The sequence below is a fragment of the Leptodactylus fuscus genome, chromosome 2 (assembly GCF_031893055.1).
Source record: "Leptodactylus fuscus isolate aLepFus1 chromosome 2, aLepFus1.hap2, whole genome shotgun sequence".
NCBI classification, from domain to species: domain Eukaryota; kingdom Metazoa; phylum Chordata; class Amphibia; order Anura; family Leptodactylidae; genus Leptodactylus; species Leptodactylus fuscus.
In genome coordinates, this window is record NC_134266.1 from 101817306 (window position 1) to 101834538 (window position 17233).

At 43.5% G+C, this 17233-nt stretch overlaps 1 protein-coding gene across 1 annotated transcript in view; it reads left to right on the forward strand.

The window, feature by feature from the left end:
- Window positions 1-364: 364 nt before the first annotated feature.
- The window catches only part of ELAPOR1 (endosome-lysosome associated apoptosis and autophagy regulator 1), a 168160-nt gene continuing 151291 nt past the window's right edge, over window positions 365-17233 (forward strand). The window contains exon 1 of the mRNA XM_075264364.1: window positions 365-493. Coding sequence (XP_075120465.1) covers window positions 383-493 — 111 coding nt within the window. The 5' untranslated portion in view covers window positions 365-382. The remainder of the gene's footprint in view (window positions 494-17233) is intronic.

A 17233-nucleotide genomic window follows, 5' to 3' on the forward strand; every position in this document is an offset into this window, starting at 1 on the left:
AAGCAAAAGTTACAATATGTAAAATTTTATCCTTACCAACATATAATAATTGAATATAAAACATGAAATCACAACAAAACTATGCTTTTACTATATCAAATGACAGTATTAATTTATTCTATATGGTATACTTTATATAATATTTTTTTAAAAAATAGCAAAAGTTAGAATTGCATTAATTCACCTTTTATGTGTGGACAAATTGTAAATTGACTAGTTCTGAACTAATGCCAGGACTGGGACAATAGGTTAGAGGCGGGTTCTAATATTAAACCGCACCCCTCCCCTTGATTTCAGGTGATAGCCTTAAGCACTCTGCTGTACTTCACCTCTCCTCCTTTTACTTTTCCCGCAGACAGGTGTTTGCTACAGAAAGCAAGTAATGGGTGCAGCAACTATATTATCACAGCCCCATGCTTGCCTCTGCTTCCTCAGCAGTCTGATGTTACTTTTCACCCCACTTCAGGGACAGATACTACATGCTTGTAAAGAGGTAAGATGAATGAAAATATGGAGTGAATGTTTATTCCCCCTCCCCTAAAAAGGGTTTAATTTAAAAGAATTTTAAAAAAGCTGTTATGTCCTTCACCTAACAAACGTGCATAAGGTCTTGCGTTTAAAGAGTTAATGCCAAGAGGGTGTAGATTTGTTAGCCTTTTAATAAATGATATTGTTTTAGGGTTGTGCAAGATCCTGGATGTGTGACAGCTGTTGAAACTCTCACGGCACTGCCTCGTGCTTACTGATATACAGATATGTATGAACATGACAAAGAAGTTTTCACAAATAATACTATGGAGCTGTAATACATAGGAATAGTACACCTATAATATTATGTATACAGCATGATACCTCACATTGTGCCACATGAAATGTAATAAATGTATTATTATTTTAAGATGATCCAATGACATACGAAAGTGACGGGCAAATTATTTTTTATCAAATTTTATTGCAATTTTTAGTCGTCCTAAATTGCCTGTATGAGAATCTGTAGCATTCCTGCTTCAGATATCCTCAGTTTTAGAAATGTGCTACACTGAGACTTTTGGTGGAACTGACTCATTTTAATTATTAAGCTACAGTGAATCATATTTATCTACACATTATGTGGTTGAATAGGTTATAAAACACAGATTATTAATATGTAAGGTTTATTTTAGCATTTACCGGAGTCCATGACCATCAGCAGAGTCTGTATGCTGAAACACTTATTCAAAGTGCTGCTTATGCGGAAACCTTTTCAAACATAGCTGTTGGGACATGGTTACATTGAAAAGAGATTTTTCTACATTTTTTGATTCCGCTATTATTTATTTCATTATTTATTGTTAATGTGTGCATGGAAATGTCATTCTAAGTTATTAAACATGTTAAATACCACAGCAAAAACAATTGGAAAAAAACAAACAAGAGGGGGATAAAAGGGAGGGAGGGGTTAGCAGTTTAGTAGGGTTTAGCAGTCTGTGAGAAATGCCCCTCCTGACAGTACTCATTCACCCTTCCCCCCCCTTTTTCCCTCCATTCCCCTGCCGCCCTTACCCCCCCCCCCCCCCCCCCCCGTACAAGTATATGGATGAGTACATTGACCACCTCTTCTTTGTTTGACTACCGAGGAAGGGTAATTTAATATTTAAATATTTTTTCCTAATGTTTCTTGTCTGAAACTGGGATATGTCTTATAGTCGAACACGTTTTATTTGAAAAAATATGGTAAATACTGGATGTGGTTAGCTATCTCTGACCCACACCTGATGACGGACTCGAGTCAGTGGTCCTTTACTAAAAGTAGTCGCGTACACCTGCAGTAGATCTTGCTGTTCATACATTGTTACTGAAAAATCTGCAAGGACATGCTGTTGGCACAGTTTTTAAATTGATTTTTAGTGGCTGCATCAGTTTCCTGAACATGCGTTATGACCTGCTGAACTACATGACTATTAAATAGCAGCAACAACGGCTCTTCTGTGATAGCAGGGCCACTGCCGGTATTGGTGGAATTCTCCCTATGATCTATACCTGTCTTATGACGCTATGATGTGATAGTACAAGGATAGTAATAAAAGAGTGGTGAGAAAACAAAATTATAGGGGAGCTGCTATGAGTGGTCACTCTGGCCATTTGAATTTAACGCCATAGTTTTGATGCTAAATTAAAATGGGCCAATCACAGAAAAGCCACTGTCACTATTGAATTCTACAGGAGCAGTCGCACTTCTGTGATTTGTTCATGTGGATGTAGCACAAAAGCTCCTGCTTTGGTAATAAATTCAAATAGCCAAAACAAGAATAGAAAACAGCTGCCAAGCAAATTTGATATGATACCACTTTGGAGGCGTATCATGCCAACTCAATTCACTAGTAATGTTAAAGTGGACCTTTCATGTCCTCGGGACACATGTGGTTTTATATACCGCTAGGTGAGGAATGCCCCCCTTTCTCCTGACAGTACTCGTCCATAGACTAGTACTCGGGGGCGTTCCTCACCGCTCATCGTCATCGCTGGGCGGTAAGGAACGCCCCCTCTTGACAGTACAGTGCTATGGACTCTACTATCAGGAGGAGCGTTCCTCATACACTGTCAGAAACACCTTTCTGGGGCAACACGGTGGCTCGGTGGTTAGCACTGCAGCCTTGCAGTGCTGTAGTCCTGATTTAGAATCCGGCCCGGAACAACAACTGCAAGGAGTTTGTATGTTCTCCCCGTGTTTGCATGGATTTCCTCCCATACTACAAAGACATACTGATAGGGAAAAAAAAATAAAGTACATTGTGAGCCCTATATGGGGCTCACAATCTACATTTAAGAAGAAGAAACACCTTTCTGACAGTGAAGAGCTCTCAGTAAATGGACCAATAGCTCTTCACTTGGGGCACTTAATGGGAAAACCGACAGTGCGCCTACTTCAGGCTAGGAGAGTATAAGAGAAACATCTCTAGCTTGCGCACAGTGAAGGAGAAAGGAGGAGCTGTTTCCCTGAGAGGAAGATAGATATGTATGATGTGATGGGGAGGATGTGCTGAGTTAGTTAGCGGTGGGTGAGATAGCTTAGCTAGGGTGACAGAGAAGGCGGTCTAACAGAGTGAGAATGGAGGAGGGTAGTGAAAGGTAGACTGGAAGCTGTAGCTTTAAACAAATGCAGAGGATTCCACAGACACTAACAAATCACTCAAAACACTGCTAAAGGTATATGGGTGTACTTATTAACTCATTTCTAGCACTAATAGACTTTAAAAAAAAAAAGTTTGTTTTTTATTTTGCCCAGAAAACCCCTTTAATCACTGGGGTTGCAAATCTGCCAGATTTTTACACTTTCTGATAGTTACTAAAGTTCCCCTGCTGTGTTTACAGAGCCAAATTAATATTAGTTATGGAATACCATGTGATCTGTACACTATTTACACAGGTCTCATGCATCCTCCCCATCATGAGGCACCATCTGTTCATGTATACTTCGAAAAGGTCCTTTGTAAGAAAACACTTTCATTGTTTCTTATTTTCAGTGATCAAGGGCATAAATAATCCTGCCACAGCTAAAACGTGGTGCCCTTGTTCTTTTACAGGTTGTTGCCAAGGTTACAGAATGTGCATTTGTAGTAGTTCAGATTAATTTTGTGGGGAATTGAATGAAAGTTCAAATGAGACACAGAAAAGACTTCATTTTAGTAACTCCTGAGCTTAATTTAATAGGAATTGGTGATATGTAGGATACCTTTGCAGTATTTGCCAACTGTAGCACTGCTAAGGACTTTTGATGATTTAGTAATTCATAATGTGTTTTACATTGTTCTACTATGTTTTAATCCCTTAATGACTACAAACGTACTATTACTCAGACTTGTGGTACTTGGTGCGAATGGGCATAATAATATACCCGGTCTTTAAGGCCTAGTTCACACAGGGATTCTGCGTGTCATATTCCGCCATGGCTGCCGCGACAGCATGCCGGTGCAGTGCACAGCATCCCATCATGGTTCTTTGCTCCGGGTTAGGCCCAAATGAATGGGCCTAGTCCGGAGGGTGCTGTTGCGAGGCAGACACCGTGGCTGATTCAGCTGTGGAATCCACCTGAAGAAAGGGCATGTCGATTCTTTTTTCCATGAGCAGCAACATGCCGCTCAAGGAAAAAAGAGCGCTAGCGGTCTACAAAGACCTCCACTGTGAGGGGGCGGATTATGATGTGGATTCAACGCCATAATCCGTCCCCTCTTGCCCCGTGTGAATGAGCCCTTAGGGGTCTCCATGTCATCTAACATGGGGACAGGGCCGGTTTTAGGGGTGGGGGGGGGGCAAACTGGGAAATTGCCCTGGTCCCCCACACCCTTAGGGGCCCCAGTCTTTCCCTACTGTTAGGACAAACCGTCGGCAGCATAGAAATTATCTGCAGATGCAGGGGCTGCAGATACTTCTTGTAAAAGCTTCCGCAAGTTTCTTGTAAAAGCTTTCTGTGCTGCCCCTCCCCCTCCTCCTCAGCATCGGAGTGTGAGAGGAGAAGTCCCATGTGATGTAGCTCCTTTCTCCACTGCCAGACAGATCTGTACATGGGTATCCTCCATGTCCTGTGCACCCAGCCATTCATCCAAATGTAAGTATATTTTGGGGTAAAATATGTGTAGATGTGTATATTTGTTTACATTATATGTCTTATATACTGTGTGAGTCTTGTATGTGTGTAGATAGGGGTGTGTGTATATGAATGTATGTGTATGAATAGATGGGTATATGTTGAAGTATATATAGCATATCAATGTCTGTCTATCTATCTGTCTGTCTGTCTGTCTATCTGTGTTTGCCTCTATACATGTCTACCATTATACATACTAGAATTGTATTTTATAATGTGATGCTTAGGCCTGGTTCACATCTGCATTCAGGTTTCCGTTCGGGTCTGCTTAGGAACCACCCAAATGGAAACCTATACACATTAAAAAGCGGTAATCTTCAGGAAACCCATTATAGTATGGGGTGTGTGTGGTTTCCGTACGAAAAATTTGGAGAGAAAAGAGCTGCTTGTAGCACTTTTCTCTCCACATATTTCATGCGGATAGGGGACGGAATGGCCCAAATGCAGATGTGAATCGGGACTCTGTATAATGAGATGTTAAAGGGGTTGCCCAGGAGTTAAAAGTTTACTGCAAGGAGGTCAGGGAAAGAAATAATAAGAAAAAGAAAACACTTACTCACCTGTCCCCGATGTCTTCCGGGGCAGTCTGGTCAAGCGGCGTGGGCTTTTTCTGTCAGACGTCGTTGCCACACATGACTGCTGAGGCCAATCTGCAGCCAAAGGAAAGGACATGTGACATCCCAGTTCCTTTCTTTAGGCGCCTGTGGCCCCTGATTAGCCTCACTGGTTATGTGTGGTGAGGACTGCCGCTGGACCAGACAGGAGTGGAAGGACCAAGGACAGGTGAGTGTGGATTTTATTTTTCACCTTCCCCGGCCTCCTTGCTGAAACATGTAGTTCATGGACAATCTCTTTAAGGCTAGAGCCCCACGGGAAAAATCTTGGCATTTTACAGTCAAGGAAAAGCGGATGAAATTTTAACAAATCATATGCTCACTTTGTGGTAAAAACTGCACTGTGGACACACTTCAATTTCCAAAACTGGCGTGATTTTGGAAATTACAGCATGTCAATTATACCTGCGGAAACGGCGGCAGTTTCCCCATAGTTATAATTGTAACAGAAAGTTTCCATCTAAAGCGCTGCAGAAAGAACCGCGATGCATCGCTGCTGCAGTTTTCCCGCAGTGCTTTTTTTGCTGCGGGACTACCTGTGGGGACTTAGTCTAAGGATTAGGCCAAGCACAGCAAAACCCTTCAAAACAACACTGAAGAAAAAAAGCAGCAAAAACAGTGTGTTTCATTGAGCTTTTGCTGCATTTTTCTCTGCAGTTTCTCCCCCTATTAAATACATGTGGTAATGCTCTCGACTCCGCAGCTAAAATTTAACCTGCTGTGGATGAGATTAAAATATAACATTTTGTTCACTTTGCTGGCACTTTCTGCAGCTGCCATAGACTCTGCATGTCATCAGATTTTTTGTTGCAGATTTTGCTGTATTTTTTTGTACAATGTGTGCATGGGATTAACCAGAATCTCCTACACTTTGCAGGTACTGTAAAACCCTGCATTTTTTGCTTCAGTGTTTTTACTGTGGCCAAAGCGTTGTGCTTTCGCAATGTGGGGCCCTGATCTTAAAGACCTTAGGAACACTCCATTAAACACCAGTGATAGGCAGTGCAACACATCGAATTAACAATATGACTATGTAGTAGGTACAATATTTAAACATTTGGGGCCCCACTTTTAATTTTGCCCAGGGCCACACTTTGTCTAAAACCGGCCCTGGCTGCAGCATCGGCTAATACAGGGGTCAGCAACCTGCAGATATTGATAGAGAGAGTGCCCCTTCTCTGGCTCCCCTCTGCCTAATGAGAGGAATGAGGAGAGCCTAGGAGGTGGAGCTTATTGCTATACAGCACAAGGACCCTAATGAGCTCCTGCCATTACATCCTGCACAGAAGAGAAGGAGCAGAAGAGAGCTCTGAGGAAAAGTGAAAGTAAAAACCCCCCACACAGGTACATACTAGGGTTACAATTCCTATTAATGTCAGGCATTTGGGGTTATTCATTTAGTTTTAGTAACTCCATGTGCCTCACATTAATAGCAATTAACCCCATCATGTCAGCGTTACTGATATGAGACATATGGGGGTACTAGTAATGAAGATACCTTATTATTACCTCCATGTCTCTCACATATAAGTAACTCTTATGTGAAACACACAGGGGTGAGGGACATGATGGGGTTAATTGCTATTAATATGAGGCACATGGAGTTACTAAATTGTAATGCACATGACCAGACTTTGTATTCACAATTGTGGATAAAATTATGGACTATTATATTTCAATGGACCCATACACACTGTCGCTGTTTTTGCAGCTGTGTGTCTGGGCTAAACTGAAGAGCTTCAAATTATGGAGCAGGTCCTATATGTGTCCTATACCTGTCCTATATCTTTCCTATATCTCTCTGCATCTGTCAATTCATTTTTAATGTATAGGTCAGTGTAAACCACAACGTGCCGTCTGTGTGCGGGAGGCCTAAGCACACAACCATGTGAGACACGGTCCGTATGTCAGCCAGATTTACTGGTTTGAACTTCATGCTGACAGTGGGACTCCTATCAGTATAGTGTAAAATATTTGGTATTTGCGTGAAACTTGTGATCACGTGTTGTGAGGCTTTAACATGATAGGAAGAGTCAGCTTGCTATAAAACAATGTGTTGATTTATTAATGTCATCTGTGAAAATAGGGGTCTCTGCCTACCAGCGACATTCTGCCCCATATCCCCGTAATTACAGTACAGAACAGTATGTGGCTGGTTGTGTGTTGCTCCCCTAAGGCTGAGGTAATTTTATGAGCCAAAGCCAAGAAAGGCTACAAAAGGAATGGGAAATATCTAGAACTTTCTTATACTGTATGTCTCCTTTCTGCTCAATCCAATCCTGGCATTGGTTCAGAAAAACACAGCAAAATCTGCAACAAAAAAGTTGCGTTTCTGCAATGTGGGGCCTTACCCTTAGGTTGAGCGCCACATTGCAGAAACAGTGTTTTTGGCTACTGTAGGAAAAAAAAAAGGATGTCCTTTACAGAACCAGCAAGATGAGTGAAATTTATTCAACTTACCTTTTACACACATTGTAAGAAAAAAAAGATGTGACAGAGATGCAAATTCTAAAATGTGCACGCTTAAAGAGGACCTTTCATCACTTGGGGTACATGCAGTTTTATATACTGCTAGAAAGCCGACAGTGCGCTGAATTCAGCGCAGTGTTGGTTTTCACAATGTGTGCCCCCGGTGAAGAGCTATCCGTAGCTTTTCACTGTCAGAAGGGCGTTTCTGACAGTCTGTCTGGAACGCCCTTCCTCACAGCAGCGCCTATAGGGCTGTACTGTGAGAGCAGTACAGCGCTATAAGCGGTATATAGCGGTATATAAAATCGCATGTGCCCCAATTGATGAAAGGTCCTCTTTAAAAAACCATGGCAGGACATTTCCACATATATTTAATAGAAAGTAGAAAGTGCAGGGAAAATGCATCGAAAGCTCAATAAAAAAGTGTTTTTTAGCAAAATCTACAACAAAAAATGCTGTGTTTCCACAACGTGGGACCTCAGCCTAAAGCGGACATTTCATATCCTCAAAGATGGGTGGTATTATAAACCACTAGAAAGATGCAGTGCACTGAATTCACTTCACTGCCAGCTTTCACGGTATGGGTCCTGGTGATGGAGATATCGGTGCCATTAAAGGGATTCTACCATTAAAAACTTTTTTTTCCTAGTTGACACGACAGAATAGCCTTAAGAAAAGCTATTCTTCTACATTTAGATGTCTTTTCCTGTGGCCACAAGAAAAATGGCCACTTACACAGTTAGTAAGCGGCCATTTTCTTGTGGCCTGTGGGCATGTGCAGTCGGCTCTGCCCGAGGCCTAGAAGTTTGACCGCCAGTGCTGGAAGAAGACGCGTGAAGAGGCCATTCCTGAAGAAGATGGAGGCAGCGCTAGAGAGTTCTCTCGCAGCATTGGGACACCCCAGTGCTGTGAGAGAACTCATTTGCATACCGACGAAAATCGGAGTTTATACCGAATGGCGGTGCGGAGAAGACATCTAAAGGTAGGAGAATAGCCTTTTGTAAGGCTATTCCTACGTGTCAACGAGAAAAAATTTGATTTTAATGTTAGAATCCTTTTAAGAACATCTCTTGTAAGTACCAGTTTTAGGCACTGCAGAACATTAAATTAACAGAATGTGACTGTTGTCTAAAACTGGCCCTGCATGGAGATCTTAAGAAGATTTTTGCTATTCATTACATGGTTTGATCGGGCAATAGCAGTACACTTAGAATACCTAGGATCTCCCCCCTCCCCAAACGCTGCAATTGGTTGGTCTGTACAGACCAACATGCAGGGCAATGTAAAATAACTGTTAGTAAGCGGCCATTTTCTTGTGGCCTGTGGGCACGCGCAGTCAGCTCTGCCCGAGGCCTAGAAGTTTGACCGCCAGTGCTGTACCACTGCTCACATCACTCTACTGCCCTGAGTGGTATTGAGTGCATTACCACTACGACTCACCCGAGATCCTCCTGAGAGTGTTTGTTAATTTTGTTTTGCCCATTTTTCAATCTCCTCTGCAAAACTTCATTCTATCTTATCCAGCAGCCTCCAACCTCATCCACACTCCACTGTCACCCTCCATCCATCCATTTGTGCAGAGCCTCCTCCCACCTTGCTGCTAGTTAACCTCTCATGAACAGCCCTTTCTTGGGAAAACATTTTTTTTAACTGTTTAAAAAAATAATTTATATATATATCTCCCTATATTATAAAAATGAATTTCTGTCTGTCTGTCTGTTCTCTAATGCGAACCAAACGACTGGACCGATCTTCACCAAATTTGGTACAGAGATACTTCAGGTATCCGGGAAGGTTTAAGACGAGACTCCAACTTGCTCGGACGTACCGTTGCTGAGATACAGCATTCCAAACACAATGCCCCCCGTCCCCCCCTTAGCCAATACAAACCTGCAAGTCTTTCACTCATATTCCAACTGCAATACACACAGTCACTCCACATACACAACCCAACACTGATATCCAAACTGAGATACACGCATCAGAGGATTAGATACACAGATCAGCACACAGTATCACACACCAGAGGATTAGATACACGCGTCTGCACACAGTCCCACAAACCAGTGGATTAAATACGCATTTCTGCACACAGTTCCACATGCCGAAGGATTAGATACACGCGTCTGCACAAAGTACCACACGCCGGGGGATTGGATACATGCGTCTGCACACAGTACCACATGCCAAAGGATTGGATACACGCATCTGCACACAGTTCCACACACCAGAGCATAAGATATGCACATCTGCACATAGTACCACATACCGTAGGATTAGATACGTGCATCTACACACAGTTCCACATGCCGTAGGATTAGATACGCGCCTCCTCACACAATATCACACATGGGAGGATTAGATACGTCTGTCTGCACACAGTACCACACTTTGGAGGATTAGATACATGCCTCTGCACACAGTACCACAAGCCAGAGAATTACATACACGTCTCAGCACACAGTACCACATGGGGGAGGATTAGATACGCGCATCTGCACACAGTACCACATGCCAGAGGATTAGATATGTGCATCTGCACACAGTACCACACAGGGGAGGATTAGATACGCGCATCTGCACACAGTACCACATGCCAGAGGATTAGATGCGCGCATATGCACACAGTACTACACACAAGAGGATTAGATACGCGCGTCTGCACACAGTACCACATGCCGTAGGATTAGATACACGCGTCTACACACAGTTCCACTCGCCGTAGGATTAGATACATGCCTCATCACACAATACCACGCAGGGGAGGATTAGATACGCGCATCTGCACACAGTTCCACACACCAGAGGATTAGATAAGCACGTCTGCACACAGTACCACATGCCGTAGGATTAGATACGCGCGTCTGCTTACAGTTCCACATGTCAGACGATTAGATACGCACATCTTCACACAGTTGTACACGCCATAGGATTAGATACACGCGTCTGCATACAGTACCACATGCTGTAGGATTAGATACGCGCGTCTACACACAGTTCCACACTCCGTAGGATTACATACGCGCCTCTTCACACAATACCACACAGGGGAGGATTAGATACATGTGTCTGCATACAGTACCACACTTTGGAGGATTAGATACATGCCTCTGCACACAGTACCACAAGCCAGAGAATTAGATACGTGCATCTACACACAGTACCACACACAAGAGGATTAGATACGTGCATCTGCACACAGTACAACATGCCGTAGGATTAGATACGCGCGTCTACACACAGTTCCACTCGCCGTAGGATTAGATACGCGCCTCATCACACAATACCATGCAGGGGAGGATTAGATACGTGCATCTGCACACAGTTCCACACACCAGAGGATTAGATAAGTACGTCTGCACACAGTACCACATGCCGTAGGATTAGATACACGCGTCTGCTTACAGTTCCACATGTCAGACGATTAGATACGCACATCTTCATACAGTTGTACACGCCATAGGATTAGATACACGCGTCTGCATACAGTACCACATGCTGTAGGATTAGATACGCGCGTCTACACACAGTTCCACACGCCGTAGGATTACATACGCGCCTCTTCACACAATACCACACAGGGGAGGATTAGATATGTGCATCTGCACACAGTACCACACAGGGGAGGATTAGATACGCGCATCTGTACACAGTACCACATGCCGTAGGATTAGATACACGCGTCTACACACAGTTCCACACGCCGTAGGATTAGATACATGCCTCTTCACACAATACCACACAGGGGAGGATTAGATACATGTGTCTGCATACAGTACCACACTTTGGAGGATTAGATATATGCCTCTGCACACAGTACCACAAGCCAGAGAATTAGATACGTGCATCTACACACAGTACCACACACAAGAGGATTAGATACGTTCATCTGCACACAGTACAACATGCCGTAGGATTAGATACGCGCGTCTACACACAGTTCCACTCGCCGTAGGATTAGATACGCGCCTCATCACACAATACCACGCAGGGGAGGATTAGATACGCGCATCTGCACACAGTTCCACACACCAGAGGATTAGATAAGCACATCTGCACACAGTACCACATGCCGTAGGATTAGATACGCGCGTCTGCTTACAGTTCCACATGTCAGACGATTAGATACGCACATCTTCACACAGTTGTACACGCCATAGGATTAGATACACGCGTCTGCATACAGTACCACATGCTGTAGGATTAGATACGCGCGTCTACACACAGTTCCACATGCCGTAGGATTACATACGCGCCTCTTCACACAATACCACACAGGGGAGGATTAGATACATGCGTCTGAACACAGTACCACACTTTGGAGGATTAGATACATGCCTCTGCACACAGTACCACATGCCAGTTAATTAGATACGCGTCTCAAAAAACAGTACCACATGGGGGAGGATTAGATACATGCCTCTGCACACAGTACCACATGCCAGATAATTAGATACGCGTCTCAAAAAACAGTACCACATGGGGGAGGATTAGATACGTGCATCTGCACACAGTACCTCACGCCGTAGGATTAGATACACCTGTCTGCACACAGTACCACACGCCAGAGGATTAGATACGCGCGTCTGCACATAGTATCACATGCCGTAAGATTAGATATGCACGTCTGCACACAGTTTCACTTACTGGAGGATTAGATATGTGCCTCTTCACACAATGCCACACGAGGGAGGATTAGATACACACATCTGCACACAGTACCACACGCCGGAGGATTAGATTTGTGCATCTGCACACAGTACCACACCAACAAGGATTAGATACTTGCGTCTAAACACAGTACTACACGGGGAAGGATTAGATACAGCTTTACTCCAGGTACCCATAACAACTGATCACAGGTTTTTCACTGATATCCAAAATGAGATACACATAATTACATGACGCTTATGGACATACACACAAACCACATACAAAATACACCAGTGCAAAATTGGACATTTCTTATGGGGCCACTACACAAACATAAAATGTAATATACCCGTGCGAAGCCGGGTCCTCCCTCTAGTATATATATATATATATATATATATATATATATATACACGCAGTGCCTTGCAAAAGTATTCTACCCCCTTGAACTTTCCAACCTTTTGCCACATTTCAGGCTTCAAACATAACAATATCAAATTTTAATTTTTGGGGGGAAGAATCAACAAGTAGGACACAATTGTGAAATGGAATGAAATTTATTGGATATTTTAATTTTTTTTTTTTACAAATAAAAACTGAGAAGTGGAGCGTGCAAAATTATTATCTTGCATTAAAGGGGTTGGCCACTTTCTGACCAATATTGACAAAAAAAAAAAAAAAGTACAATAAAAAGATATACAATTTTCCTCACAGTTTTCTAGATTTCGGCTTGCTGTCATTCATGGTGTCATAGGCCCAACTCCTATACTACCCTATATAACATTACTAATAACCTATCACTTAAAGAGGACCTTTCATCAGATTGGGCACAGGCAGTTCTATATACTGCTGGAAAGCTGACAGTACGCTGATTTCAGCGCACTATCGGCTTTCCCGATCTGTGCCCCGGGTAAAGCGCTATCGGTGCCGGTACCGTAACGCTTTACAGTCAGAAGGGCGTTTCTGACAGTTAGCCAGGGACGCCCTTCTGCCCAGCAGCGCCTGTCGCGCTGTACAGTGTGAGCGGGGAGGAAGGCCCCCTCCCCTCCTGATAATACTCGTCTATGGACGAGCACTGTGAGCAGAGGGAGGGGGTGTTCCTCCCTGCTCACACAGTACAGCGCGATAGGCGCTGCTGGGCAGAAGGGCGTCCCTGGCTAACTGTCAGAAATGCCCTTCTGACTATAAAGCGCTACGGTATCGGGACCGATAGCGCTTTACACCGGGCACAGATCGGGAAAGCGTAGTGTAATAGTTGTTAGAACTAGAGATGAGCGAACACTATTCGAAACAGCAGTTTCGAATAGCACGCTGCCATAGAAATGAATGGACGTAGACGGTAAGCGGGGGGTTAAGCGGCCGGCCGCCGGCAAAGTCAGCGTGCCGGCCACTTCCATTCATTTCTATGGGAGCATGCTATTCGAAACGGCTGTTTCGAATAGTGTTCGCTCATCTCTAGTTAGAACCAGTTCAATTTTAGCTACAATCAGTAGAAACTTTTTTTTTTTATTGTGACATCTTTCATTCCACACTTTCAAGATTTAAGAAATAAAGAAGAAGGTATGCCTAAGGGTGAATTCACACTGAGTAAACGCTAGCTTATTCTGAACGTAAAACACGTTCAGAATAAGCGGCGTCTAAAGCAGCTCCATTCATTTCTATGGGAGCGGGGATACGAGCGCTCCCCATAGAAATGAATGGGCTGCTTCTTTCACTCCGTGCAGTCCCATTGAAGTGAATGGGGAGTGCCGGCGTATACGGCAAGCTCTGCTCATGCCGGAGCGTACATGCCGGCACTCCCCATTCACTTCAATGGGACTGCACGGAGTGAAAGAAGCAGCCCATTCATTTCTATGGGGAGCGCTCGTATCCCCGCTCCCATAGAAATGAATGGAGCTGCTTTAGACGCCGCTTATTCTGAACGTGTTTTACGTTCAGAATAAGCTAGCGTTTACTCAGTGTGAATGCACCCTAAGAGTCCATTCACATGGAGTAAAAGCGTGCTCATTATGGCAAAATACACGTGTAAAGAATACACATGTAAAAAATGTCATTGAAATCAATGGGAGTCTTATTTTGACATGTGTATTCTTGACACGTGTATTTTGCCAAAATGAGCGTGCGTTTACTCCGTGTGAATGGACCCTTACTGGCCTCTGAAACTGATACCGCCAGTGAGGAATAGGGGGAAAATGCCCCATTCCTTTATTTTCCCACCTCCTTCTCATCATCCAGTGATGAGCAACCACAAAGGAGGCGCTCCAGAACTATTGCTGAAGTAGTTTCCAAAGCTGCAGAACCAATGTGGAGCCCAGACAATTATGAGTCTCATCTTCCTGACATTGTGGGCAGGTCAGGAATACAATTCAAGACTGAAAGCTTTAGAGAAAATTAATTTTTCTAACTCTTTTCCTCTGATGAGTTTATAGATTTAATGGTGGTCCAAACATATTTGTATGCCAGGGGATCAGCATATGCAACATTGTACCTGAAAACTATTGGGGCATTTTTTTAACTGAAAGAAATTGCTTAACAAATAATGAATGCTTTTTCTCCTTTAGCCCCAAATTTTACATCTTCACAAGGGGTTAACGTGCAGTTTTTTGGAAAGTACATTTTGTTTGCAGAAAGGCATTGCTTGAGCCGCACTTTAGTGGCAAATTAGAATTTTTGTGCAATTTTTGCTTGCAATCTCTGTTAATTATCTGTCCAGTAAATACAGACCTCTTACAGATAGTTAATCACTTGTGCCCAGCTTCACCCGGGGGCTTGTTCTGGCGGAAGTGTTCAGTGGTCACAATTTTCATTTCATTGGTGATATTATGATCTTCCTGGCAGAAATGTTTTGGCACGGGAAGATCCATTCTCTGTTGTTTAATTGTATGGCGATGTGAATTGATTCTCATTCTGAGTTTCTGGCCGGTCTCTCCAACATAAAGATTTTCAGTGGAACATTTGGTGCACATGATCAAATACACTACATTAGGTGTGTTACAGGTGAACGTACCTGGGATTTTATATTTCCTGTTAGAGTTTGGTATCTCTATCCTGTCAGTGGTCAGTATGTGAGGGCAGGTTTTGCACCTTTTTTGTCCGCATGGAAATGTTCCTGTGTTAGTTGGAGGTGACAGTGAGCTGCTGACAACCATATTCCTGAGGTTTGGTGGCTGTCTATAGCACAGGAGAGGGGGGTCTGGAAATATGGATTTTAGACGGTGGTCTTTTTGCAGTAGTGGATATAATTTGCGTGTGATTCCTCTCAGCGTCTCAAGGTGTGGGTTATATGTGACGACCAGGGGCGCCCGATTGTTTTCCTGTTTGGTATTGTATTTTAATAAATCCGATCTTGGTAACCTGTTCTTGGATGGTAACTCTGCTTCAAGAATGTGTTTTTGAGGCCTCCAAGGTGTTCGTCTCTATCCGCAGGGTTTGAACATCTGCAATGATATCTGATGGCCTGGCTGTATACAATGGAGTTCTTTATGTGTTTTGGATGAAAGCTATCCCATCTTAGGTAGATAGGGCGGTCAATTAGTTTCCGATACAGTGATGTCTCAATTTTGTTGTCCTGTATCTTGATGACTGCGTTCAGGAAGTTTATTTCAGAGAAAGAGTGATTGAGCGTCAGGTTGATGGTGTGATGGAACTGGTTGAATTGTTCATGGAACATTTTCAGCTGTTGTTCAGACCCAGTCCAAATGATTAGGCTATCATCAATGAAACGGTAGTAGGCCAGAGGCCTGATGGTGCAGGTGGATAGGAAGTCACTCTCAAGCTTGGCTATGAAGAGATTAGCGTACTGTGGTGCCATTTTGCTCCCCATTGCAGTGCCGGTCTGATGTAGATAGATACAGTGTAATAATGAGCTAAGAGTCCCTCTCCCCATCATACCATTCCATATACTATTGCTCTGCATAATTATATTGTACTTACACAGCAGTCGTGGGGTGAGCAGCCCACAGCCTGTGCTCCTCTTCTATTTTCTTCCCACTGGAAATATAAAATAGGAGTCAAGGTTCTGGGTGGGACCTCCATTTGCACACAGCCTGTGCGCATCTTCTAATTTCCTCCTGGAACCTCAACCCACTATTCTATCGTACCAATGGTAAGAAAACAGAAGATGCACACAGGCTATGTGCAGGAGGACATACCACTCACCTTATCATTACTCTGTAAGTACAGGGTATAAGATGGTAGAACAGGAAGCTAATAGATTCATTATGTACCATGTATTTCAACTGCATCAGTGTCCTGGAGATTCCAATACAGTTGAAATTTTTGTGTGTACTTGTGGTGGCCCCTACAATGTCAGTGGGCCAGGGGGCCGCCGCTGCCTCCTTCTCCCCCATCCTGCTAGCTATGCTTGTGAGATCATGGGAAGTATGAAAGTGGTTTTACCACTTCAAAAATCTATTGTCAGACTGCACATGTAATATTTTGTACAGTTGCGCGCACAAGAAAGAAATTATATAGTTGTAAGGATTGGAGTCAGGGTCAGGCAGTGCAAAGTGACACAGCTGGGAAAGCAACACTGTGCAACTAATGACAAAAGGGGTCGCAGGCCCTGCAGCTATAACTATGCTATAATATCTGAGATGAGGCAGACCAATGCACTTCCTAATTGAAGTGCACCTACCTTGGCTCCTAACCTTCTATCCGGTGGCTAGGATAAGGGGAGAGGAGGCCCTGAAAGTCCTAGGGACTGGAGTCACGGGGTCACACCTAAACAGAAAGCACAGTGTAAATGCAATGCAAAACAAAAGACTAAACAGCATGGAACCAGGGAGGATCACAAGTCCCAGCAAGACACAGAAGAGAAGGCGAGGTCAGACGAGCAAGAGGTCAAGCCAGGAGATATACCGTATTTTTCGGA